General features: G+C 43.5%; 1 protein-coding gene across 3 annotated transcripts in view; it reads left to right on the top strand.

Moving 5' to 3' along the window:
* The window catches only part of LYPD6B (LY6/PLAUR domain containing 6B), a 47,299-nt gene continuing 21,568 nt past the window's right edge, over nucleotides 1-25,731 (top strand). The window contains exon 1 of one of the 3 annotated variants that reach the window (XM_038143556.1): nucleotides 1-436. Coding sequence is in view for 1 of the 3 variants with exons in the window: in XM_038143554.1 (XP_037999482.1) it covers nucleotides 23,424-23,462 (39 nt within the window). In the remaining 2 variants the exon portion in view is untranslated. Of the gene's footprint in view, nucleotides 437-23,333; nucleotides 23,463-25,731 lie in introns of those variants that run through there. The other 2 variants (XM_038143555.1, XM_038143554.1) reach the window with 2 other exon arrangements.

Below are 25,731 nucleotides of genomic sequence, written 5' to 3'. Positions count from 1 at the left end.
CTGAAAACAGGTGTCTCCAACCCTGGCAGTCTTGGGGAGCAGAATGTGGCACTTAAATGAAGTTGTCCCCAGCCACACAGCAGGCAGGAGGTGTCACCAAAACCAGGGTGTCCCCAGCAGCTGTGGCACTGGCAGGAAGGAGCCAGGCTGTGGGAAGCACTGGGTGTGCAGCGTCAAGTGGCTGGGACCCAATTCCCAGCCTGTGTTTAACAGGTCCCTTGTAAAAGTGCAGTTATTACACAGCTCCTGATGATTATAGAGCTGTAAAGAGAACTGGGCTCCGTGTTCCACAGGTGTGGACGCCAACCTCGGGCTCTTCAGCAGTGGGGTTTCACTGTAGGAAGTGACAGAACACCATAAAAATGTACTTAGTGCAGCAAAAACTGTGAGTGAAAAATGCAAGCTGCCCACCCTGAAGGCTGCAGGGGAATTTTGGGTAAGGGCCTGGAGTGGCAGGACAAGGGGGAATGGTTTCTCACTGCCAGAGGGCAGGGAGGGATGGGAAATTGGGAAGGAATGCCTGCCTGGAAAGGTGGGCAGGCCCTGGCACAGGGTGCCCAGAGGAGCTGTGGCTGCCCCTGGATCCCTGGAAGGGTCCAAGGCCAGGCTGGATGGGGCTTGGAGCAGCCTGGGACAGTGGAAGGTGTCCCTGTCCATGGCAGGGGGTGGACTGGGATGTGTTTAAGGTCCCCCCAACCCAAACCATCCTGTGATCCTATAGAAGCACGTGGGCAGGTGCTGGGCTGACTCTGGCAGGTTGGAAAAGTGCTGCCTTTAGCGTGGTGTTTTTCTTCAGAATGGACACAGGCTTCTGGTCCCTACTCCCCACATCCAGGTGGATGTCCTTGTGCTGAATCAGCCTGTAAATCCCTTGGAACAACACCCAGCAGGGATGTGGGGGATTGTGGGGATCATGGGGGCCAAGGGCTCGGTTCTGCACGAGGCCCCGGGTGCTCTGCTGATGCAGGGAGTGAAAACAGTTCTGGGGTTGAGGAGTGCATGTGGTTCACGCAGATAGAACTGGTTTGCAAGACCCGGCTGGTTGATTCCTGAGGGCAGTCTCAGGAAAATGGGATTGTGTGATTTCCCATCTGTCCGAGGGTAAGGCAGCGAGCCGCCAAGGCAGAGATCAGAGCAGCTGCAGAGCCATGTGCTGCAGCCTCCTCCAGAAATGCCGTGCTGGTAATCCCAGATGCTCAGAGAATGAGTCAAGTTTCTCTCCCTCAATCAACATGTTTTTGTTTAAAATCATTAGATATTAAGTGTTGGAGATCTCTGTTTCTCAGGTCACTTTTGAACCTCTAAGTTTTCAAGCTTCCTCCGTGACTTTGAACCTCCCCATTGTCACACTTCTGCTTGGATGAGCTTCTAAGAAAAGGACAAAAAGATTAAAATGTTTGTGGTGACAAAGAATAAAGTGTGAGAACTCAAAGATCAGCTCAGAGTGGGAGAATTCCGAGCTGACTCTGTCCCTGCTTTGTGTGTCTGTGTCCCTTTGCCCAGCCAGGCCCTGTACCTGCAGTGCAGGTGAATTCCAGAGCTAATTGCAGAGGGATGTTTTATGGCAGGGAGCAGGGGAGTTGTCCAGGTTGTTCCACAGCTTGGTGATTCATCAACCTTTGCATGGTGATATTTTACCCTTCAGTCAGCCCACAATTAACTCGCTTGCCAGAGTTCCCCCTCTTCCCGCCGTGCCTTCCTTGCTTTAAGTCAATTAGTGCTTCCCAGCGTGATAATTGCTCTGCTCCCCGCCAGTCCCATCCTCTCAGTGACATCCCTTCCAGAGGGATAATCTGCAGGCCTTTAGCCTCAGCCTGGCTCTGCAGGGCTCCCTCTCTGAGGTTTGACATCTGGGTGATGCTCGCTGTCAGGAGAGGGAGATCCCATGATCGGCTTACACGGGATGGATCCCGCCTGCTGATCCTCTTGGGATGAATTCCCTTTGTCTGGCAGGAGGAGGAGGAGGAGGGAAAGCACGGCCAAGGTGGGGGAGATGTGGTCTCTAGGTCAGGGAGGTGATTGCCATTGCCACCCCGAGGTGCTGCAAGGAAAAAAAAATCCATTTTTTTCCTTTCCCTGCACCCTTGGGAGCTCTGTAGGAGAGACACCTGTGCCTTGTTAACTCAAGGCTGAGGCAGGTTATCCCAATCTCTTCCTGCCTGGTTTTCCATTGTCCCAAGTTTCAGCTGTGGGAGAAGAAAGAGGGAGTATTTCCTTTCATCCTGTTTATATGGTTGTGGTAATTAGGTAGGAGAACCCTGTCCGGAATCAGGAGTTACAAACTCAGAAGTCACCAAGTGGAAGATTCCTAACCCATGGAAGATTCCCAACCCGTGGAAGATTCCCTGCCCATGGCAGGGGTTTGCAACAAGATGAGCTTTAAGCTCCCTTCCAACCCAAACCCATTCTGTGATAAAAAATTTAAAAAAATAATAATTTTGCTGCTTGAAGTCTGACGCTTCAGAAAATTCCCCTCTTTTTTCTTTTTTTTTTCTTTTTTTTTTTTTCTTTTTTGTTTTCCAAAGTCTGTGTTCCTCAATACTGTAATTCCTTTCCTCAGATCTGTTGGCTGGATCTTGTGGACTCAAAGGAAAGGAATGCTTCAGTTATTCCAGTGTGTGCCTCAAAGGCCTCCTGGATGAGGTGCATGTCCAACAGTTCAGAAGTGGTGAAAAGGCACCTTTGATAGTTCCATGCCAATAAACTTCAGAAGGAATTTCAGGTGGCAGCTTTCCTGAAGGATTGGGGCGGATTGAGTGATGCATGGGATGCTGGCAGGTATTTTTCCAGTAATTGCTGGGAGAATCTTTTAGCCCAAATAAGGAGGTTTCGGCTGGGCTTTGCACGTGATTTCTGCAGATGTTTGATCACCAGGATGGTCGTTCCAAGTGCCAAATGCTGAAGGCCGGCTTGGACAGGGCTTGGAGCAGCCTGGGACAGTGGAAGGTGTCCCTGCCCGTGGCAGAGGGTGCAGTGGGATTAGTTTAAGGTCCCTTCCAACCCAAACCAGTCTGGGATTCCGTGATTTTCAGTGAAGGCTCAGGATAACCTTTGGCATTCCTTGTTTTCTTGCTGTGCCCATGAGCAAGGAGCACAAGCTACGATCCAACAAAACGAGATTGGGATTTCTTGCCTGGAGTCTGGGGCTTTTGATGTGCCTGGGTTGAACTACAGGCTTTGGCTTTGGACCAAATTGGGGGTAAAATGGTTTTTATTTGGGTTTTGCTTTGATGTTCAAACAAATCTGAACCGTTGTGTGAAACCTGCTTGGAATAAACTTACAAGCCCCACTGTTGATATCATCTTATAGGTCTGGAAGTGGGGCAGTAAAGGATTAGAACATGAGGGTTTGTGTTTAAAAAAACCCAAAGAATCATCCTGGAATGGTTTGGGTTGGAAGGGCCCTCAAAGCTCATCCCGTTCCCAGCAGTTCTCCTGAGGTGTGTACAGGTGGCAGAGGCAGAACCCAGTCCTGCCCTCCTTGCTCTTCAGGGAAAATTCCTAAATTCAATGTTTCCACTCCCCGGCTCTCAATCCAGGGGAAAGCCCACTCCGTCCTTCATTTACATCCTACAATATCCTGCAGTTTTTGTAACAGGAGCACATGTTAAAAAACAAAGTGGGAAGAGATCCTTCCAACAACATGGTGAAAATCAGGTGTACAAATAGATTGGATATTCTGCTTCTTTAAAATGTTGAGATAGAGTTGTTCTCACACTCTTAATTAGTTTTGCCTATAAATTAGAGTGTCTGTGAGAACAATTGACTTTCCTATGTCAAAATGTCTGTGTTTTCCTATAAAGAAATGTGTTTTTCTTCCTTGTAGCCCAGTTACATGATTATTTCCAAATGTTAGGGAAGCTAAGACTGAAATCCTTCAGCCTACCTTGATTTATATGGATGGAGAGTTAACAAGTTGTAGGAGCAGCCTTGCCCCAGGTTTGAATGCAAGATATTGTAATTTTTGTCTGTTCCTTCAAATTTAACAGGCAAAAAACCTGTGTGAAACACCATCTTTAGTGGTATCACAACAATTCCTTCCCTGGTGGCCCCGTGGAACTTTTCACCCCTTCAAACTCTGCCACAGAGTGCAGGGTTGATGTTGGAATTATGGTTACTGAGAATTTTAGATTATTTGTGTTGATAGGTTTTGATTTTTAAGAGAATACTGTATTTGATTTGAGGTTGCAGAGAGACCACTACAGAGAAAACTTTTAAAAATGCACATGTATGTGTTAATTATCATCACATTTATCACAGCATTTATACCTTGTCTACTTCAGTATATCCAACGGAGATTTAACAAAGCTGTCAGAACAGTGTTCATAATTCAAACAGGAGGGGTCTGGTGGAACCCTGGCTGCTGGGAATTTCAGACTCTCTGTGCTGCCAGGCACTGACCCCCAGGAGAACACTGCACTGAGCTGAGGCCATGGAGAAGCTTCCAAAATGGAATGACAGAACTGGGATTGTGGGGGTGGAGTTTGGATAGAAGTGTGTGACATCACAGGGGGGGAAACTTGGAGTTTAAGGGTTTAGAATATAGTAATGGATATAGAGCAAGGTGGAGGGTCCTCGTCCTTCTCCTCGTCCTTCTCCTCGTCCTTCTCCTCGTCCTTCTCCTCGTCCTTCTCCTCGTCCTTCTCCTCGTCCTTCTCCTCGTCCTTCTCCTCGTCCTTCTCCTTCTCCTCCATGGGTTTGGGTGTTTTTGTGTAGTTGGATAAAAAGTCCCCGTTTCAGGACATGAGTGGTTGGTTATTGGGTTAAATTGACAATAATTGAGGTGTCATTTCTGAATTGGGCAGTTGATCCTTCAAAGGCCTTGCAGAGAGAGAGCCAGGGCTCCATTTGAGTGTGTCAGAGTGCAGTGCTGCAGAGCTCAGGGTTTGTGAGACTGTGACAGAGATAAGCACTAACAAACACCTGAGTCCCAACAAGAAACACCAACTCACACATTTAACCCCGACCTTACAAAAACCCCCCAAAGAATCCACCCAGGCTGGAGCTGTTTGGGGTTGGAAGGAGCTGCCATCCCAGCCTGGCTCCTCAGGAGCTGCCTCTGGCTCTGGTGAGTTCCTGGTGCTCCAGGGCGCTTTTCCACCCTCCCTTCCTCACCTCCCCTGTCCAGCCCCGTCAGAAGCAGCAAGGCAGACACCAGCTCATCTCCCCAGCCCTGGGGATGTGCCCTGGAGGGTGGTGATTACCTGCTCAGGAGTCTAAACACGCAGATGGGAGCACTTAGCACTTAGCGTCATCTAATCCTTCTTTTTTTGGGGGGGGAAAAATGCTGCCCCGGTTTTGTCCTGATGTGAAGAAACCTGTTGTGGCAAATTGCACTAATTCAGAGCTCAGCTTAGCAGAGTGAAATGGAGCTAAAAGCTTTGAGAGAAGCACTGCCAGGGGCCTCGTGTGCCTCCGGAGTGCCTCAAACCTTATTTTCAGGGGCTGGTTCGGTTTAAACGTCGTTTAAGGCTGGGCTCCAGGCGTTTTGGTGCTTTGGATGTTTGGGGACTGTGGCTGTTCATTCTTTCAGCTGGCAGCTAAGGAAATCCGTTTTATGGAATATCCAGATCTGGAAGGGACCCACAGGGTCATGGATCCAGCTCCTGGTCCTGCACAGACACCCCAAAATCCCACCCTGGGCATCCCTGGCAGCGCTGTCCCAACGCTCCTGGAGCTCTTGGGAATGTGCCCATTCCCTGGGGAGCCTGGGCAGTGCCAGCACCCTCTGGGGGAAGAGCCTTGCCCTAAAACCCATCCTAAATCTGCCCTGGCTCAGCTCCAGGTGTTCCCTGGTCCACAGAGATGGGAGCTGCCCCTGGAGGAGGCTCCAGGCTGGGATGAGTCTCCCTCCCCTCAGTCTTTTCCCCAGGCTGGACACACCAAAGTCTCTTTGTCTGTGGTTTGTCTGATAACATTCCAAACCCACAGCACAGATGGGAAAAATTCTTTCTGTTTCAGGAAGGACTTCTGCTGTGGGTTTTTATGTTTTTCATGGCTTTTCCTTGGCTTTTACGTTCAGAGCATCAGGTGCATGCTCAGGTCCCAGCACTGTTTTCTGGCTGGGATCGTTGTTTTTCCCTTGGAAGTTCACTGTCTCCATCTGTTGTGCCTGGCTGGAGAAATGAAGCATCTTCCCAGGCTCATCCTTGTTCCCGTGATTCCCACCTGTGGGATAATCCCCTCCTTGGCTGTTTCATCAGCAGCTGCTGGATCCCAGCTGTCCAGGAGAAGAACGTGGCTGCTCCAAAATTGGAGTTTGCTCCCAGGGCAGCTCCTGTGCCCATGCTTTAAAACTAAGCCTACGCATCAAAACCCCAAAAATTAAGATTACACTGGTACCTCTCTCTTTGGAAAGGTTCAGGGCAGCTCATCTGCCTCCCGTGGATGTAGAGTAAAATCAGAGGGTGTTGATAGAAACATATAAAAATGAATTCCAAGTTTATCAATAAGACCAACAGAGATTCTGCAGAAGGCAAGGAAGCAGAATGTCCAAGGAAACCCAGGAGATGCTGGCACTGCAGCTGCTCCTCTGGGATATCAGTCTTTAGAACAACATGTGGGTGTAAGGGCTGAGGAGCCTCCCTGTGCAGAGTTCGTTCCAGCCTGGGGCTGCTTTCTGTTCCTCGTAATTATTTTATTTTTCTGAGATTATTGCGACACTGCCTGATGTCAATCTAGTCTGATAACACTGAAAATCCACAGCGCAGGAGGGGAAAATTCTTTCTGTTCCAGGAAGGACTTTTGCTGTGGGTTTTTACGTTTCATTTTCTTGTTTCTTTATTTCAGCTTTTATTTATTTGTTTGTGTATATATATGTGTATATATATACACATATATATAATTTTTATTTATATATCTATATATAAACTGTCTCTGTAACATTTCAGAATTTACTTTTTGGCTTCATTTCTTCAAATGAAAAAACAGATTTTTATTTATATATCTATATATATAAAGGACTATCTATAAGGACTTTTGCTGTGGGTTTGTATGTTTCATTTTCTTATTTCTTTATTTCAGCTTTTATTTATTTGTGTGTATGTATATGTGTATACATATACATATATTTTTTTAATTTTTAATTTATATATCTATGTATAAACTGTCTCTGTAACATTTCAGAATTTACTTTTTGGCTTCATTTCTTCAAACGAAAAAACATATTTCCTTCCCTGTAATAATTCTCACATTCGGGGAGATTTGTGAAACCACGGCTGAAAACTTGACACTGGCACCCATGATCTCTAGTGGAGAAAACCTTCAAATAGGTGTTTAAAATATTCAGGAGGTATCAAAGAGCTGCAGATTTACAGCTGATCTGCACAGACTTGAAAATCTCTTTTCTGTGAAGCAATAAGTGAAGTTAATAATTACAGTCCAATTAGACCAGGAGAGTGATGTGTGGAGCCAGGCAGGATTTCTCCTTCACTGGTTACAGGAAATGAGGGATTTGGGGTGCAGGGCTGTGAGTGTCCTCTGACCTGCACTCTCTACTACAGGTGGACAAAATACGCAGAGTAGTAAGGTTTTGGTTGAACCATCCTGCTAATTGAGCTAAAATCTGCATTTTGTTTCCTCCAGGAGGCAGAGATGAAGGGCTGTCATTGCCTCCCTCGAGTGCCCCAGGCTCTGTGAACTCTGTGCTAAATCAAACTGGAATTTGGGGCATTCACCACCCAGGAGTGGCCTGGGCTGGAAGGGACCTTAAAGATGATCCCATCCCACCCCTGCCATGGGCAGGGACACCTTCTGATGCCTCAGGTTTATGTTTCAGCCTCTGTGCAGCTTTAGTGTGCAGCTCTGAGCTTCACATTCAGCGCTGCTGAGCTCTGTGCACAGAGCAGGGAGACAAAACAATTCCTGCTCCAGCTGGGCACCAAGGACAAATGATCCAAAGCTCAGGCCAGGAGCACCAACAGCGTGGGCTGCAGAGAGAAAAACAAGCAGGGTGGGAGTGCCTGGGCTAAAGCTGGAACTGGACAATGAACTGCAAGGTGCAAATGGAGCAGAGCTGAGCCAAGGCAGAGACCCCGGGAGCGCTCGTGCATTTTGGGACCATTTGGGTTCCTCTTGGCGGCAGCCCTGGCTGGGCTCTTGTGCTGCCCGAGGTGGATCCATGGAGGAGATGCTTTGAATAAATCCCTGCTGTATTCTGTGACTCTGCCCAGCCTCTGCTCCAGGGCAAATTCCCAAGACATCAATTCCACTGTCTCAGATTGCTCAGCCTGGCCTTGGACACTTCCAGGGATCCAGGGGCAGCCACAGCTTCTCTGGGAAGTCCAGCCCAGCCCCTCCCCACCCTCCCAGCCAGGAATGTCTTCCCAATCTCCCATCCATCCCTGCCCTCTGGCAGTGGATTCCCAGTGTCCTGTCCCTCCATCCCATGGAAATCATCTCTCTCCATCTTTCCTGCAGCTCCTTCAGGTGCTGCAAGGCCACAGTGAGGTCACCCCAGAGCTTCTCCTCTCCAGGCTGAGCCTTCCCAACTCCCTCAGCCTTTCCTCGTGGGAGAGGTGCAGGATGGTCCTTGTGGGTCCCTTCCAGCTCAGGATATTGTGACCAAACCGATTAGATTTTCAGAATCAGGACATAGCAGTTTATATTATCAATGGATTTGTCTTGTAGAGAATCAAACCACGGCTCCTTTGCTTTTCTTGTTTGTGTCCCTTCTCTGCAATCACTCCTGGCTGTGGCAGTGATTGTTTTGAACCAACTCCTCACTTTTATTCATCCCTCCCACCCACCTGCCAGGACCGGGAGCCTCAGTTCCTGAGCCATTGTGAATTCCCCAGGGAATGCTGGAGTAGCCTTGACTCCCTTTCCTGACCAGCCCTGACTCAGAAATGCCCTGCTGGTTTGACAAATGGTGGTTGGCCGGTGGCAAAGCATTGTTTGCTGTGGTTTGAAGCCACATTTCAGAGGTAGAGAGGAATATATCACTTAAAATTCCCAGGAGAGGCCTTTGTTCATGTGTTTCAATGCCACAGGATTTATTTTTCCCTGGCAGAGCTTAGTGAGCCCACCAAGGACAAGCTCTGAAAAAGGATAATAATGAGATGTGGATTTTTGATACAGAGAAGTTTCTTTCCTCTTCTTCTCTTCACCAAAAGGCACACGGGGTAACTGAAGTCACATCAGATACTCTGAATGCATTTCTGCTGGGTTATGTAACATATGAAAGGAGCAGGATTTGTCTTTCAGCATCAGAGTTTGGTTCTGTGCATCGACTGGAGCCAGCTGGGACAGCAGATCTGATCTGATCAAAGGCATCTTCCACTTCATTTCCATTCCTTAGCATGTCTTCCTCAGCAATAAAACCTAAGGATTTGGTCTTTCCAAAGAGGGTTTTTACTCAGGGAATGGTCAGGCATTGATGTGCTGGTGGGAGAGGATGAGTGACTGCCTTTGCTTCACTTATTAAACTGCCTTTGCTTTTTTTTAATTCTAAATAATTTTTTCAAGTGCATTCTGCAATGGAATATCATTATCCCATAATAACTGATCACCCAAACCTCTTGCTTTGTATTTAGGCTACTCTCGGGTTTTCAAACCTCCAATTCTCACCCCTTCCTTGCAAAAGGCCTTTCAAGCCTTCAGGAACTGCAGCTGTAGGGTGGGACGGTGCCTCCCCAAAAGCTGGATGACAGAATGAGCCTGGGATTGAAAGGAGCTGTGTTTTCCCTTCTTTTTCAAAAAGCCCAGGGCAAACAGCAGCTCCTCTGATGCCTGAATTTCATAAAAAAAAATGCCCCAAGAGCTGCAGCGAGGCTCAGGTTTTAACCTCAGGTCAGCAGCTGAAGTCAGAGCTCTGTAAAATCCGTGCAGGAATATCTCAGGAGTGGGAGCAGAGAGCCAGGAAGGACCAGGGCCACTCTGAGCTGGTTTTAGGGGTTGTTCTGCCTTGAAACAAACCAGTCCTGTGGTGTCCAGACCCCAGAAAATGTCCTTGGAGACGTGAATTTATTGAGGAACACCCTTTGTGTGCCAGGGGAAGCACAATTAGGGACAGCCCTGGGATTTTGAGGCTGAGTGGTGTCAGTGATGAAGACAGGGAAGGACTGACAGGTGACCAGAATCCAAATTTATCGTGGACTGCCAATGCTTATACCCTGTTTTGGGGAGACTAGTAATGGTTACTGCAATGATTGGGTTAAAATCACAAACACAAACTTAGGCATGTTAAACATCTCTTGCTCGCAGAGTTTAATGACATTTTCTTTTTCTGGTAAACCAGTCTGGTTTGATCTTCTTGCAATCTTGATTTAATTCTCACAGTTCTGTTTGCTGTTGCCAAGGCATTTTGTCTATCAAATCTCTTATGCTAACCAGGTCCAAAGCCCATCATCTCTCTCGTGTCCCAATATCCCAACAGAGTGGATAGATTTTATCTTCAATTTTTACATGAATTTTAAACAATTTTTCAATCTATAGACACAGGCACATATTTACACTTGCAGCTGGTTTTCAGGGTTGTTCTGCCTTGGGAAAAAACCTGTCCTGTGGTGTCCCAACCCCAGAAAATGTCCTTGGAAACTTGAATTCATTGATGAACACCCTTTGTGTGCCAGGGGAAGCACAATTAGGGACAATCCTGGGATTTTGAACGCTGGGTGGACAATCCAGAGGTGCCAAACAGATGATTTTTGGCAGCACGGAGGGAGGAGGAGGAAGAGTTTCCTCTCCTTTCCTTGCTTGGGGCAGCCCTGCTTTAGCTCTGGGACAGCTCTGAGAGGAGAATTTGGGAATGAGGGGCAAAATTGGGTTTGGGGTTGACCTGAGGGCCTGGGGGTCTTGGGAAGGATGAGCTGTGGGGTTGTTCCAGCTGGTTATCAGGTTGTGGTCAATCCAAAAATCCAGGATATTTCAGGCTCTCTCTGGGTAATCACTCAGACTTGTTGTACATAATATTGCCAATCTGCTTTTTTTCATCTGATTTTATTCATGGTGTTAATATTCCACCTGGGTGCTTCAGTTGTGGAGCTCTGTGGATGCTTGATGACTTTTCAGAATAGAAAATGTCATTTTCTAGGGTTTGGGGATTTTAAACCCATAGCCCCATTTTCTTTAATAATGCCAAAAATGTGGTGTTGCCTCTGTGAGGGGGGAGAAAGTCCAATTTGTAGCTCTCTTCCCACAGAAAGTTTCTTTTATTCTGTGTGGATAGAAACCAATTTTTTTCTTCTCAGTTAATACCCAGCTAAGTGCAAAGTATATATTTATTAAAAATAGAAAAGGTATATAAAAGTATAAAAATAGAATTGTGTATCTTCATTAAAATATAGAAAGTATCTTAAAGTATGTAATAAAAATATAAAAGTATATTATATATTAAATATATTATTTCTATAGATAATATATATTTATTAGTAAATATGATATATATTTATGAAAAACATATTTCTTTATCAGTAAATGTTATATATATTTATGAAAAATATATTTCTTTATTAGTAAATATTATATTTATGAAAAATATATTTCTTTATTAGTAAATATTATATATATTTATGAAAAATATATTTCTTTATCAGTAAATGTTATATATATTTATGAAAAATATATTTCTTTATCAGTAAATATTATATATATTTATGAAAAATATATTTCTTTATTAGTAATTATTATATATATATTTATGAAAAATATATTTCTTTATCAGTAAATGTTATATATATTTATGAAAAATATATTTCTTTATTAGTAATTATTATATATATTTATGAAAAATATATTTCTTTATCAGTAAATGTTATATATATTTATGAAAAATATATTTCTTTATTAGTGAATATTATATATATTTATGGAAAACAATATTTCTTTATTAGTAAATATTATATATATTTATGAAAAATATATTTCCCGATGTGGCTTTTTTGAGTTGTTTAACCACCACAGTGAAGCAATTACACGATAAACTCTCTTAAAAAGAACGTTTTGTTGCCAAAGGAATTTTTACTTGTGTGCTTAGCTGCCAAAATAAAGGGAGCTGAGATCTTCTCTGCGTTGTCAGGATTGTCTTAACTGGTTAAATCCGTGTTTACAACCTCGCCTGTGGTTAACCACCCCCAGATAAGATCATGGACTGTCTCCCCGTGTGTAGCAGGTGAGGGGTTGATGCTGCAATTCACATTTAAATCGCTTTGTGCTTTATTTATTCCTTTTTCCCCCGTGCCTTTGAGAGGGGTTTGCTGTGCCTGAGCAATGTGATCGGTTGGTGAAGCGATGAATGTATGGGTTATTGTGAGATAATGCACGGTGGCCGGGGAGGGAATGCTTTGCCTTCCCTGCCACTGCGCTGCCCCGTTTTTTCCTGCGGTGCTTCCATGAAAAAAGGCTGCAGCGCTTGGGGATAATGTGCTAAACCACAAGTCCGGGCACATGCGGGAGGTGAAACCTGAAACTTGGCACTTCAGACACTTTTAGAGTCAACACAGCTAAAAGCAGCCGCAGCGCAGCTCTTGAGCTGTTCCTGTCTCTTACTTACACAGAAAAGCAGAAAAAAAGAAATCTTTCGAGCGCTGCTTTCAGCCCAGGTGTTGCTGTAAAGCCGCTTCAGTTTCCTCTGGGGTTTATCGGGTGAAAGTGAGATTTCAGCTGGAGCATTTGGGCTTTGCCACCAGGGTCGTGTTTTAGTGCTGCTTGTTTCACACCAGAGCAATCGCTGAATTCATTCCCCAGTCCTCCTCTCAGGGCTGCCCCAGGCAAAGAAAGGAGAGGGAACTCTTCCTCCTCCCTCCAAAAATCATCTGTGCTGCCAAAAATCATCCGCTGGGCACCTCTGGGGTGTCCACAGTGCATCCACCCAGCCTTCAAAATCCCGAGGTTGTCCCTAATTGTGCTTCCGCTGGCACACCAAGGGTGTTCATCAATGAATTCAAGTCTCCAAGGACATTTTCTGGAGTTTGGACACCTCAGGGTTTTTTTTTTCCAAGGCAGAACAACCCTGAAAACCAGCTGTAAGTGTAAATATATGTCTGTGTCTATGGATTGAAAAATTGTTTAGAATTTATGTCAAAGCTGAGTATAAAACTGTTAAAAATTAATTACCAGCAGTCAGATTAGGTAGGCAGATGAGGAGTTTGTCCTCCACCAGAATGGAGCTCATTGCAGGTTGTTCTGCAGAAGAAATCTGAAAAATAATAAACTTTGCAACTGTGAAGTAAAGCTCTGATGTATTTCCATTTGAAACTAGGGTTTAAATCAAGGAGTTTTGTTCTGAGCACCTGCAGGATTTGATTATCCCCCCAAACAAAGGCAGGAATTGGAATTGTGTGGATTGTGGCAAGTGTCTTTCATTTTCCTCCCTCCACTTGCTTGTAGCTTTTTGATGTTTTCTTCATGTACCTTGCCAGATAATTTGATTCAGGATTTACATTTCTTTGGCCAGGCTCAGCACCTGATTTCTAGAGAGAGGAACAGCTGGACTGGGATCTGTTCCAAAATCCCTAGATGGAGAATGCTCCCTCCATGGGAAGGGGATAATTTTGGGATTGTCTTTGTTTTTAAAGGTGCTGCCCCACTGGAAACTCAAAGTTCAGACCTGCAGAAAATTGATTTATTTGGAGCTACTGAAGGAGGAGGTCCAGCTCTCCTGGCTGAAGCAAAATTAATTTATTTCTGTATTAATATGGGATAAAGCAATCCAAAAAGCACAAATCTTGTGAGGAGCAGACGGGAGAGCTGGGAAGGGGCTCAGCCTGGAGCAAAGGAGGATCCTCAGGGATCTTTTCCCTCTCTGGAATTCCCTGCCAGGAGGGGACAGCCCCAGACTGGGCTTTGCTGCCAGGGAACAGGGACAGGAGCAGAGGGAACAGCCTCAAACTTCACCAGGAAAGGTTTAAATTGGATATTGGAAACATTCCTTCATGGAAAAGGTGCTCAGGTGGAGTCCCCATCCCTGCAGGGATTTCACAGCCCCTGTGGATGTGGCACTTGGGGACATGGGGCAGTGCTGGGAATGGTTGGACTCGATGCTCTGAGAGGGATTTTCCAACCTTAACAATTCCAATTTTTATTCCACGTCACTAAAATTAGCCTGGGTTTCCTGGAGCGCCATTCCCGTGGTGGCTTCCTGCTGTGCCTTATTCCCGTCGTGTTTCATTTCTCTCCATGATGGATTTGGACCCAGTCCCTGTGGGATTTGGCTCCCTGCTGGGAGGATTCCTGATGGGAGATGCCTGGCAAATTCCCAGCTCCTGCTGTTCCCACAGCCAGCCTGGAAATGGGTGGAGAAGCAGCAAAGGTACAAAAACTGAGATTGCCTGCTGGAATGGCAGCTCATCAAAGGGAAATCTATAAAATGAGCAGTAAAGTTCCTTTGAAAGTTTCAGGTTTACTCATTTTACTACTGCAGGAAGGTGTAATGTAGGTGCACGTAAAACATGGGTTTGTGTGGGGGATATGGGATTTCTTCTCTGGAAAAGGAGATAAGGGGAAATCCCTTCAGGATTTTTCTGACAACTGTGCTCCTGCCAATGGGTTATTGTCTTCTGGGAGAATTTTAAACTCTTGTTTATTTGGGTTTCTTTACCTGAGTTTCCTTTCTGCACCAAGGATGCAGTGGTTAATCAACTTCTGAGTCTGATTGGAGGAGGGTTAATTGTTAATCAGCCTCAGAAGTGCCTGAACTCATTCGGTGAAATGCATTTTCCCTGCATGTGTCTTCAGCAATCTGCTCTGATAAACATTGATTGTCCAGCTCTGCCATGTGCCTGAATCCATGAAAACTCTGATAGGTTTTGAAAGCAGCCCTTAAAATAGCAGTGAAATCCAGGAAAGGCCAGTGGGACCCTAAAATCAGTCTTTGGGATTCTTTACTGATAGCAGGGAATTCACAGCAGCTGTCAGGGGCCTCCTCTACCTGTGGGAAGCTGCCTGGGGCTGTGGAGAGGGAGGAGAGGGAAACAACCTTTAAAACCACCTCTCTCTTGGAAACAGGGAGCTTTATTCTGCTTCAGCAGAGGCGTTGGTGCTCTCTGGGAATGCAGATGTTTCATGTGCCACAGTCACTGGATAAAAGAGTTGGTAAAGGGAAACAAAGCCTGGAATGCAGGTCCTCCTCCCCCTCCCAGGTGATGCTGGGGTCTCTCTGGAATGTGGAGGCTTTTTGGGGTGTGTGTGGGTCTTGTTGTGTGAATGGGGTGTTTTTCTGTGTGCGGGGGAGTGTGGAATCTATTTGGGGCTGTGTGGAGCCTTTTCCTGTGTGTGTTTCTCTTTATGGGTGTGATTTCTGTGTGTCACTGTGTGTGTAGAATCTGTGTGTAGTCTGTGTGAGTGTAGAATCTTTTTGGGGAGTGTGTGGAGCCTTTTCCTGTGTGTGTTTCTCTTTGTGGGTGTGATTTCTGTGTGTGTTTCTGTGTGTGTCCTTGTGTGTGTAGAATCTGTGTGTAGTCTGTGTGAGTGTAAAATATTTTTGGGGCTGTGTGGAGCCTTTTCCTGTGTGTGTTTCTGTTTTTGTGTGTGTAGAATCTTTTTGGGGGTCTGTGGTGCCTTTTCCTGTGTGTTTCCTCTTTGTGTGTTTGATTTTTGTGAGTATCTTTCTGTGAGGAGCCTTTTCCTGTGTATGTTTGTCTTTGTGGGTGTGATTTTTGTGTGTGTCTTTCCGGGAGTCTTTCTCTGTGTGTGTGAGTTTCTGTGAGTGTGGAGCCTTTCTGGGGGTGTGTGAGGTCTGTGTGTTTGAGTGTGAATCTTTCAGAGTCTTTTCTCTGTGTGTCAGTTTTTCTGTGTGTGGGTGTCTTTCTGTGTGACGGGGTCTTTTTGTGTGTGTCTTCCTCTGATTTCTGTGTGTGTGATTTTTGTGTGTGACTGTTTCTATGAGTGTTTTTCTCTGTATGTGTGTGATTTCTGTGTATGATTTTTGTGTTTGTTTCTCTGTGTGTTTGTGTGTGATTTCTGTGTGTGACTGTTTCTATGAGGGTTTTTCTGTCTCTGTGATTTCTCTGTGTGTGATTTTTGTGTGTGTTTCTGTGTGATTTCTGTCTCTGTGATTTCTGTGTGTGTTTGTGTGATTTCTGTATGTGTGTGTGTGTCTGCGTGTGATTTCTGTGTGTCTGCGTGTGATTTCTGTGTGTCTGCGTGTGATTTCTGTGTGTCTGCGTGTGATTTCTGTGTGTCTGCGTGTGATTTCTGTGTGTCTGCGTGTGATTTCTGTGTGTCTGCGTGTGATTTCTCTGTGAGTGTTTTTCTCTGCGTGTGTTTTCTGTGTGTGTGAGTGTGGTTTCTGTGAGTGTGATTTCTGTGCATGATTTCTGGGTGCGTGAGTGTGATTTCTGGGTGCGTGAGTGTGATTTCTGTGCGTGATTTCTGTGCGTGATTTCTGTGTGTGTGTGATTTCTCTGTGTGTGAGTGTGTTTTCTGTGCATGATTTCTCTGTGTGTGAGTGTGATTTCTGTGTGAGTGTGTTTTCTGTGCATGATTTCTCTGTGTGTGTGTGTTTTCTGTGTGTGATTTCTGTGTGTGTTTCTGTGTGTGAGAGTCAGAGTGTGGGTGTCATTCTCTGAGTCTTTCTGTGTATGAGTGAGAGCTTTTCTGTGTGTCTCACTCTGTGTGTGAGTCTCTTTGTGTGTGTCTCTGTGCCTTTGTGTGTTTTCCTGTCTTTCTCTGGGTGTTTTTCTCAGTGGGGCTTTGTGTGGATCAGTGCTGGCCGTGGCTGGGAATACTTTGGCTCGATGCTCTGAGGTGGATTTTCCCTCCTTAACGGTTCCAATCTTTATTCCACATCACTGAGATTAGCCTGGGTTTCCTGGAGCACCATTCCCTTGGTGGCTTCCTGCTGTGCCTTATTCCCATCTCTGTGTGTGTCTGTCTCTAGGTGTCTTGTTGTGTGTATCTTTCGTGTGACTTCCTGTGGGTGTCTTTTCGCATGAATTTTTCTCTCTGTGTGATTCTCTCTGTGTTTCTGGACCCTTCCTGTTGGCCAGGATGGATCTTTGTTGTTCTTAACAAGATGTCTCAGATTCCCTAAATAAATTCCTATAATTATATTATTTGTTTATGTTCCTATAAATAGGAATTTATTCCACGGGGTTTGATAGAAAACTTCCTTGGAGAAACCACGTAAATCCAGCAGAAATTCCCTCACATCTCCCACACCTGAATGTTGTTCAACTCCCTTGAGTGGAGCTCCCAGGAGGGGCAGAGCCCCTTCACCAGAAATTCCCTCCCCTCCTGATGCCTCAGGTTTAGCTTTTCTATTTTTCAGGTTCTGTGCTGCTTTAGGGTAAGAGGGATAATGTTTAAGTGTTACTGAGCTCTCTGCACAGAGCAGGGAGACAAAACAATTCCTGCTCCAGCTGGGCACCAAGGACAAATGATCCAAAGCTCAGGCCAGGAGCACCAACAGCGTGGGCTGCAGAGAGAAAAACAAGCAGGGTGGGAGTGCCTGGGCTAAAGCTGGAACTGGACAATGAACTGCAAGGTGCAAATGGAGCAGAGCTGAGCCAAGGCAGAGACCCCGGGAGCGCTCGTGCATTTTGGGACCATTTGGGTTCCTCTTGGCTGCAGCCCTGGCTGGGCTCTGGTGCTGCCCGAGGTGGATCCATGGAGGAGATGCTTTGAATGAACTTCTGCTGTATTCTGTGACTCTGTCCAGCCTCAGCCTTCTCCAGGCATCTCTCCAGGCTCGATCTGTCCCGGGGCCATTGGGATCAGCCCCTCGGATGGAGCCCTGGGAAGGGCCTGTGAGTACAGGCAGGAGGCTGAGCTGGGAGAGGGGTGGGAGCTGCTCAGACCTGCCAGCTCTGGGTGTGCCTGGGATCTGAATTTCGTGTGATTACAGCATGGAAAACTTCGAGGTGCCTGGGGAATCCTGGTAGCAGCTGAGAGGGTGAATGTGAAATTTGCACTTATTCATTGCTGTGATGTTTTTCCTATTTTTTTTTAACATAAATTCCTTTTGTGGATATAAAATCCGGTGCTTGAAAAGCATTTCTGCTTAATACCTCTAAAAAAGCAATCATGTCATTGTGGGTTACTCAGTTATAAGCTGGGCTTGATGATCCTGGTAGGTCCCTTCCAGCTCAGAATATTCTGTGATCTCAAGACCAGCTCCACTCTCCAAGGTCCAATCCCAGAAGTAATTTCTGATGGTGGATTGATGTGTAGGAATGCCGTGGAGCTCATGACTCGTGTCAGGAGTGATTCCACTGGAGTTGAGGGGCTTTTTCAGCCTCTCTGTTGACTGGAATGGGAAGGATTGGCCAGTTGTGCTTGGCTGCATTTTGGGTGTGCATGAAAGCCCCAAACCCCTCCCTGCCAGAGCCTGACCTGTCGCTGCAGTGCCCAGTGGTTTAGAAAGCTGCAATTGTTGTTTTCTGTTTTAATGGGAAAGCCTGAGGCTGTGAATATCCTTTTCCATGCAATCCCCCAAGTGCACCGGGCAGAGAAATTTCCCTGTGCCTGTAGCTATATCAGGATGTTAAATACCTGGGTTATTAATCTTTCCTCACCTCAGCAACTCTTAGGCCACGCATTAATGTGTTTTTTTGTGTGAGATTTAATTGCTCAGGCTTGTAACAACTCAAAACCTTAAGATCCTGTTTCCCCCTGTGACTTCAGTGCTGAGAAATTGGCTCTCTGGAAAAGCAGCAAAGGGTTGTTTGGATTGTATTCCATTTTCCGTGGCACATGGAGGCTCATCTGTGGGTTATGGATCAGTGCAGAGCAGGGCTCGGGCTGGGGCAGGGATTTCCCAAAAGTAAACAGCAGCCAGGAGTGATGCTGGGAAGGGAATTCCAAAGGCAGGGCTTGCTGCACTCAGATTGGATTGTGTCAGCTCCATATTTGCTGTCTTAGAGAAATTGCCACAATAAAACACCTCAATGTTTACATTAACTTAATAAAAAAGGGTGTTTCTATAAATAAAATCTGATTAGTCCCGTGAAATAAGAAACAAGAGTTGCTAAATAAACCTCAGATGAAAGCCAAGTGCATTTTTTATTCCAGGGCTTTGGCTTTCACATTGCATGAGCTCTGAGCAGCCAAGCTTATTTTTAAGAGTTTAAAAAAAAAAATTAAATAGTTAGAAAAAAATTGAGAAGGTCTTGACATCCAATCTGTCATCGTTGTCTTCTCAAGAATGTTCAACAAAAAAGGCAAAAGGTTTTGTTGAATGACATTGATCTTTGGAGCTCTTGTTTGGTTTTCTGCTCATTAAGCTCCTGACATGGAAACAGACTTGAAAAGGCCAAGAACTGTGACACTGGATGCAGATTTTAGCGTGCCAGCAGGAATGGTAATAAAACATACCCTGAACTTGATTTTATTCCTTTTTCTTTTAACAGCAGGAACCAGTATTTGGAAATGACAGACCTCAGTGCAGTGATGGGAGGGACGGCATAGGAGACATAAATCAAACCCTGTGTATTTTCCTGCTTACAAAAGGGCACTTTTGGAAGTATTTGGGGATTCCATTTGTGAATTCCAGGCCTTAATTTATATTATGGGCATGGGAGCAAATTGGGGCAATTAAAATATTTTAAATGTGGCCCTGCTTATTTTTTTGGAGGGCAGGGAAAAAACCCAAACCAAACCAGCACCACAATTTTTTTTTTTTTTTTGTTTGGAAAATTTGGCAAGTCTTTTCCAGAAATGAAATTCTAGGAGATTTTTATTCTGTGATAGAGTGAGACCCAGCCAATGTGTTTGCAGTGAAATTTATTTCAGAGCAAAGGAAGGACCAGGAGAATTCCTTGGAAGTTGCCAAGGGCAAATGGGCCTCAGCAAGTGCCTGGAAGGAGACTGGGAAATTAGAGGAGACATCTGAGAATATGAGAGGTTTAAGCTTTTTTTTTTTTTTTAATTAACTTGTAGCAAGTGTAAGGCTTCAGCCCATGTTTAAATTAGAGTTTTGGCCATAAATCCAAGTATGGCAGCTCCTGGAAAAAAAAAAAACCCAGAACAGTTCCAGCACAATCCTGCTTGAATGTGCTGATGCTTTCTTTTAGGTTTCTGTTAATCTCAACACATTTTCCCCTCTGCTTTCATCACTTTAAAACCCAACCAAACGTGTGTTCTTTTAGCTGGGTAACTCTGCTTTGAGAAAAGGCTTTTTTATTGATCTCCTTCACTTCAAAACGTGGTTCCACATTTGAACCCAAAGCAGTCTTTCCCCGGGGATTAGCTCTCCTCCAAAGGCTTTTCACGTTCTTTAATCTGCAGCTTCTGCTCTCTTGAAGTGTCGGGAATTGATGTGGAGCATGGGCTTGGTTATTGTCTCTGTCATCAAGAAGTAGAGAAGCTGTTTATTTTAATGTGTGGGGTTTTCTCCAGGCCAGGCCCAAGCAGTTGTTTGCCTGAAGTGAGCATTAAACCCAGTTTTACTCCACATAAAACCCTGAAGTGAGCATTAAACCCAGTTTTACTCCGCATGAAACCCTGAAGTGAGCATTAAACCCAGTTTTACCCCACATAAAACCCTGAAGTGAGCATTAAACCCAGTTTTACTCCGCATGAAACCCTGAAGTGAGCATTAAACCCAGTTTTACTCCACATAAAACCCTGAAGTGAGCATTAAACCCAGTTTTAGCCCACATGAAACCCTGAAGTGAGCATTAAACCCAGTTTTACTCCACATGAAACCCTGAAGTGAGCATTAAACCCAGTTTTACTTCACATAAAACCCTGAAGTGAGCATTAAACCCAGTTTTACTCCACATGAAACCCTGAAGTGAGCATTAAACCCTGTTTTACTCCACATAAAACAACTCTGTGGTGTCTTCCAGTGCACAGAAGGAAACAATTCTTCTTGAATTCTCATTACTTTCTCCTTGTTTCTAAATAAACCCCACACATTTGTCTGAAGTGATCCCCAATTAAAAACTGGGCTTCAAATGAGCTGGGATTTGTGTGAAAAGGGGGTTCCATGTGCCAAGTGGTGACCTCCAGGTGTGGAATCCTCAGTAATTCCCCTGGCTCCAGGCCATGGAATCAGCCACCCTGCTTTCTTCAGCGGGCTGGGAAAATTGCAAAATGCCAGCTTTGTGTCTCCTTGGCACTCAGGAGTTTCTCAGGAATCGATTCTGAGGGGATTCCAGACAGAGTCCCTTTGTTTGTCCCCAAACTGTGCCAGGAGCTGCTGTGGGATTAATGAGCCCCCTTCTCTTGGGGATGCTGCTGACAATTCTGGGCTTTCATCCTGTGGTTGCCACCTCAAAGGAGGAAAAAACTCCCTTTTTAATGGTTTTGATTGTTGTGTGGGAGTCATTAGCTGGGCTTTGGTGTGGGGCAGGTGATGATTTCTCACCCCCAGTGTTGCGTTTCCCAGGTGTTGTGGCTTGGGGGTTGTGGCTTTCTCTGCCTCCAGCACTGCAGGGATGAACTTGGTAAGAAAACTGATCCAGCTTAAAAAAAAAACAGGAAAAAAAAACCCCAACAACAAGAAAAAAAAATCCTTCAACCACGAGTGTGGTAATAAAATCTACCCTGAGCTTGATTTTATTAGCTTTTCTTTTAACAGCAGGAGCCAATATTGGAAATTATAAACCTGAGTACAGCGATAGGAGAGACAGCATGGGAGACATAAATCAAACCCTGTGTGTTTTCCTGATTATAAAAGGGCACTTTTGGAAGTATTCCCCTGCCCTCTGATTCCTTTCCCCCCTTTATTCCACTCCATCCATCTCCTTCTTCCTCCACATCCCTGTCCTGCCCAGAAAACATCGGAGCCATGGGGTTGCTCCTCCAGCTGAGGGAATTCTTGGATCTCCCAGCTCCTCCAGGTGGTGGTGGCCAAGAGATCCTCTGGGATTTCCCTGACTCCATGGCCTGTTCCAAAAAAACCAGTGGGGAATTGGGAAAAAATTCAATTTATAACAGGCCGGGAAAGGCCTTGATGCAAACAGCGCCTCGAGGTGGTGCTGGGACTGGCTGTGATCCTTTCTGAAGGTGATTTTGGATATTTCTGCCCAGAAATACCAGAATTCAGAATTCCACCCCACTGCCCAGGCTGTGCTGAGCTTAGAAACTAGATTAATTAATTAGAAATTAGATAAATTAATTAGAAATTAGATGAATTAATTTAGTAATCAGATTTTTTTAAATCAGCTTTCAAAGATTGCTCCCACTGACACGATTGCAAGAGATTTCCAAGATTTTGCCTGAATTAGGCATCTCCTCTTGAAGTGTAACAATTCCGTTTTCTCAATTTTTTTCTGTTTTTTTTTCAGATTTTCTCTGTTTTCTCTAAAATGCAGCAAAAGAGGATTTCAGGCTCTGGGCTGGGGGAAGGTGTCCCTGCCCGTGGCAGGAGGTTGGAATTAATTCAGTTTTAACCCCAAACCATTCTGGGATTTCTTAAAAGCCCATCTTGAAAGTTATTTTTCGTTTCCTAGAAGAAAACGAATTATTTAGGAGTCCTTTGAAAATTGCTGTATTTTGCTGTGAAACTCTGCTAATTTATTTATTCAAAGGAAATAGGAGGGGATTAGAAAAGATGAAATAAAACCAAGCAATCTTTGGATCCATTTAGCAAAAATATTTAACGTGTAGCTCCTTTCAGAGAAACCCTGATTAATGAGCCCTGAGCAAAGAAAATTAACCTAGAGTGATTAAAACCTCATTGGTCACATCACCTGTATTAATTCCTCTTAAAAAAAAAGAATTTAATCTCTGTTTCTCTGCTAATCTGGTCCATGGGAAACCAGTTCAGTTTTTATGGATATATATCCATATAAATATGGATATTTTTATGGATATTTGAAGGTTTCTAAGGTCATTGTGAAAATCCTGTTCTGATTTTATCAGTGTTCAGAGTTACCTTTCCACTTTAAATCCCTTTTTGATGGTGACTTGCAGCCTTCTCCACTATGGGAATATTTCTTCCATGCTCTTTGTGGAATACCATGGGAAAAAATGAAAATTGAAACGTTATTTTTATTGGCAGAATAAGAAAAGGAGTGATCAGAATGATTTAATCATCTGCATTTAAGTGAACTTATCTAAGTGAATTTAGGTTGGAAAAGAAATTACTCCTTTCCATAGCAATCCTTTTCTCAAGTTCATTTCTGGCCCTAGAGAGGGTGCTGGGAAATTTTGCTGTTTCTTTCACTGATCAGGAATTAAGTTATTTTCAAACTCTTTTTGTTGTTCTTATAATAGAGCAAAAATAAGATTTTTAGATTTTTCCCTAGGTTTCTCTCTAAAATGGTTTTCTGGGGTTTAGCTCTTAACCCCTCTCCGCTTCATCTTCATTCTGGCCTCAGCGGGGTGATTTAATTATTAACTTTTTTGGTCATTTATGGAAATGACTTTATTTAGTCATTTGTGGAAATTCTCCTTTTATTTTTTTTCCACATGGTGCAAGGCTGATCAGGGTGACAGAGCCAGTTGCAGGCGCTGGAGCAGGAGCCAGCCAGTGGCTCTGGGGGCAAACTGAAACCACATCAGAAAGGTTTGAGGTGCAAGGGGAAGCGTTGTGAGTGATGTTTCCACTTACCAAGAGAGGCTGGGAGCAAAAGGAGGTAAAGGGGGTTGGAGAGGATGATGGAGTTCTGAAATGAGTCAGTTAGACCTGAAAATATGTTATATATTATATATTTTATATGTTAGATATGATACATTATATATAAGGTATAATACATAATGTATCTTATATCTGTTATATACTATCTATAATATATACTATATACTATATAATAATTATTATATAATTATTATAGTATATATTTATATATTAAATGTTATGTATTATACATTAGGTATTATACATTATATATCATATATCTTATGTCTGTTATTTACTATCTATAATATATATTATATACTATATAGTAATTATTATATAATAATTATAGTATATAATTATATATTAAATGTTATCTAGTATACATTATGTATTATACGTTATATATAATGTATCCTATATATGTTATGTACTATCTATAATGTATATGATATACTATATAATAATTATTATATAATAATTATATAAAAATATATTAAATGTTATCTATTATATATAATATATAATATATCTTATATCTGTTATATACTATCTATAATGTATAATATATAGTAATTATTATATAACAATTATATAATTATTATATAAATATTATATATTATACCTTATATATTATACATTATATATAATATATCTTATATCTGTTATATACTATCTATAATGTATAATATATATAATATATTATATGTTATATAACTATTATATAATGATTATAGTATATAATTGTATAATATATGTTATATATTATATATATTATACATTATGTATTGTACAATATATGTAAGGTATCATACATTATATATAATGTATCTTATATGTGTTATGTACTATCTATAATATATACTATATATTGCATATAATTATTATAATGATTAAATAATAATTCTAGTATATAATTATACATTAAATGTTATATATTATATATTATTAGGTATAATACATCTTATATATGTTATATACTATGTGTAATATATAATATATACTATAGTATATGGTATATTTCATGGTATATAATTATTATATAATAATTACAGTATGTGATTGTATACTATATGTTATATATCATATATGTTACACATTATGTATTGTGCATCATATATAAGGTGTGATATACATTATATATAATTTATCTTATATATGTTATACAGTATCAGTAATATAGATCTAGAAAAGATCTAGAATATAGAATTATCTATAACATATATAATATATACTATATTTTATATAGTATATAATATGTATTATATATAATTATAATATTTAACAAATAATAAGAATATAACAATTGTAATATGTATAATTAATACTATATTATATATTATATATTATATATGTGCAGCCAGGAGTTTGGAGTGGCTCATTTGGTTGTGTTTTGTTGTGCATGGAGGTTCAAATGCAGGATTTCACCTCCAGCTTCCAACTGGGCAACTCTGCCTTCACCTTCTGGCTAATCCCACAAAAAAATAAATTAAAGAAGCAAGGAAAGAGGTTATGGAACCCCAGGAAAAGGTTTGGGAAAGCTCTCTCAGCCCATGGAGTCCCATCTGCCTGTCCCCACCCTGTCCCCAGCCCAGAGCCCTGAGTGCCACCTCCAGAGTTCTGGGACACCTCCAGGGATGGGCATTCCAGACCTCCCTTGGCCCTCCCAAGGCCTTTTCCTGGATTAAATCCCCATTAAAATGGGAATTATGGTAAACGTGAGTGTCCAGGGTGGGAATGTCAGAATTCCTTACTCCTCGTGGAGCTCCAGGCCTGGTTCTTCCCGAATTCCCTTCTCCTGAGGCACAGCCTCTCCTCCTGGATTTTCTCTTTCCACGCGGATTGCTTTTCCAAATCTCTGAGCTCCTGAACTGTTTGATTGCTCTGTCCCTCACCAATTCCTGCTTTTTCTTTGCGTGAGGAGAATCACGGAATCCCAGCCAGGTTTGGGTTGGGAAGGACCTTAAATCCCATCCCGTGCCACCCCTGCCATGGCAGGGACACCTCCCACTGTGCCAGGCTGCTCCAGCCTGGCCTTGGGCACTGCCAGAGATCCAGGGGCAGCTACAGCTTCTCTGGGAATCCCACCCCAGCCAGGATTCCCAGTTCCCAATCTCCCATCCATCCCTGCCCTCTGGCAGTGGGAGCCATTCCCTGGCTCCTGTCCCTCCAGGCCTTGTCCCCAGTCCGTCCCCAGCTCTCCCGGAGTGTCACCAGGTCAAACCCAGCAGCCTGTGCCTCCCAAAATTGGGGGTTGTTTTTGGGACAGTCCCCACCCTTCCCCAACT

Source organism: Motacilla alba, chromosome 7 (assembly GCF_015832195.1).
Source record: "Motacilla alba alba isolate MOTALB_02 chromosome 7, Motacilla_alba_V1.0_pri, whole genome shotgun sequence".
Taxonomy (NCBI): domain Eukaryota; kingdom Metazoa; phylum Chordata; class Aves; order Passeriformes; family Motacillidae; genus Motacilla; species Motacilla alba.
The sequence above is the reverse complement of the archived record's forward strand: the minus strand, read 5'-3'. Positions and strand labels throughout refer to the sequence as shown.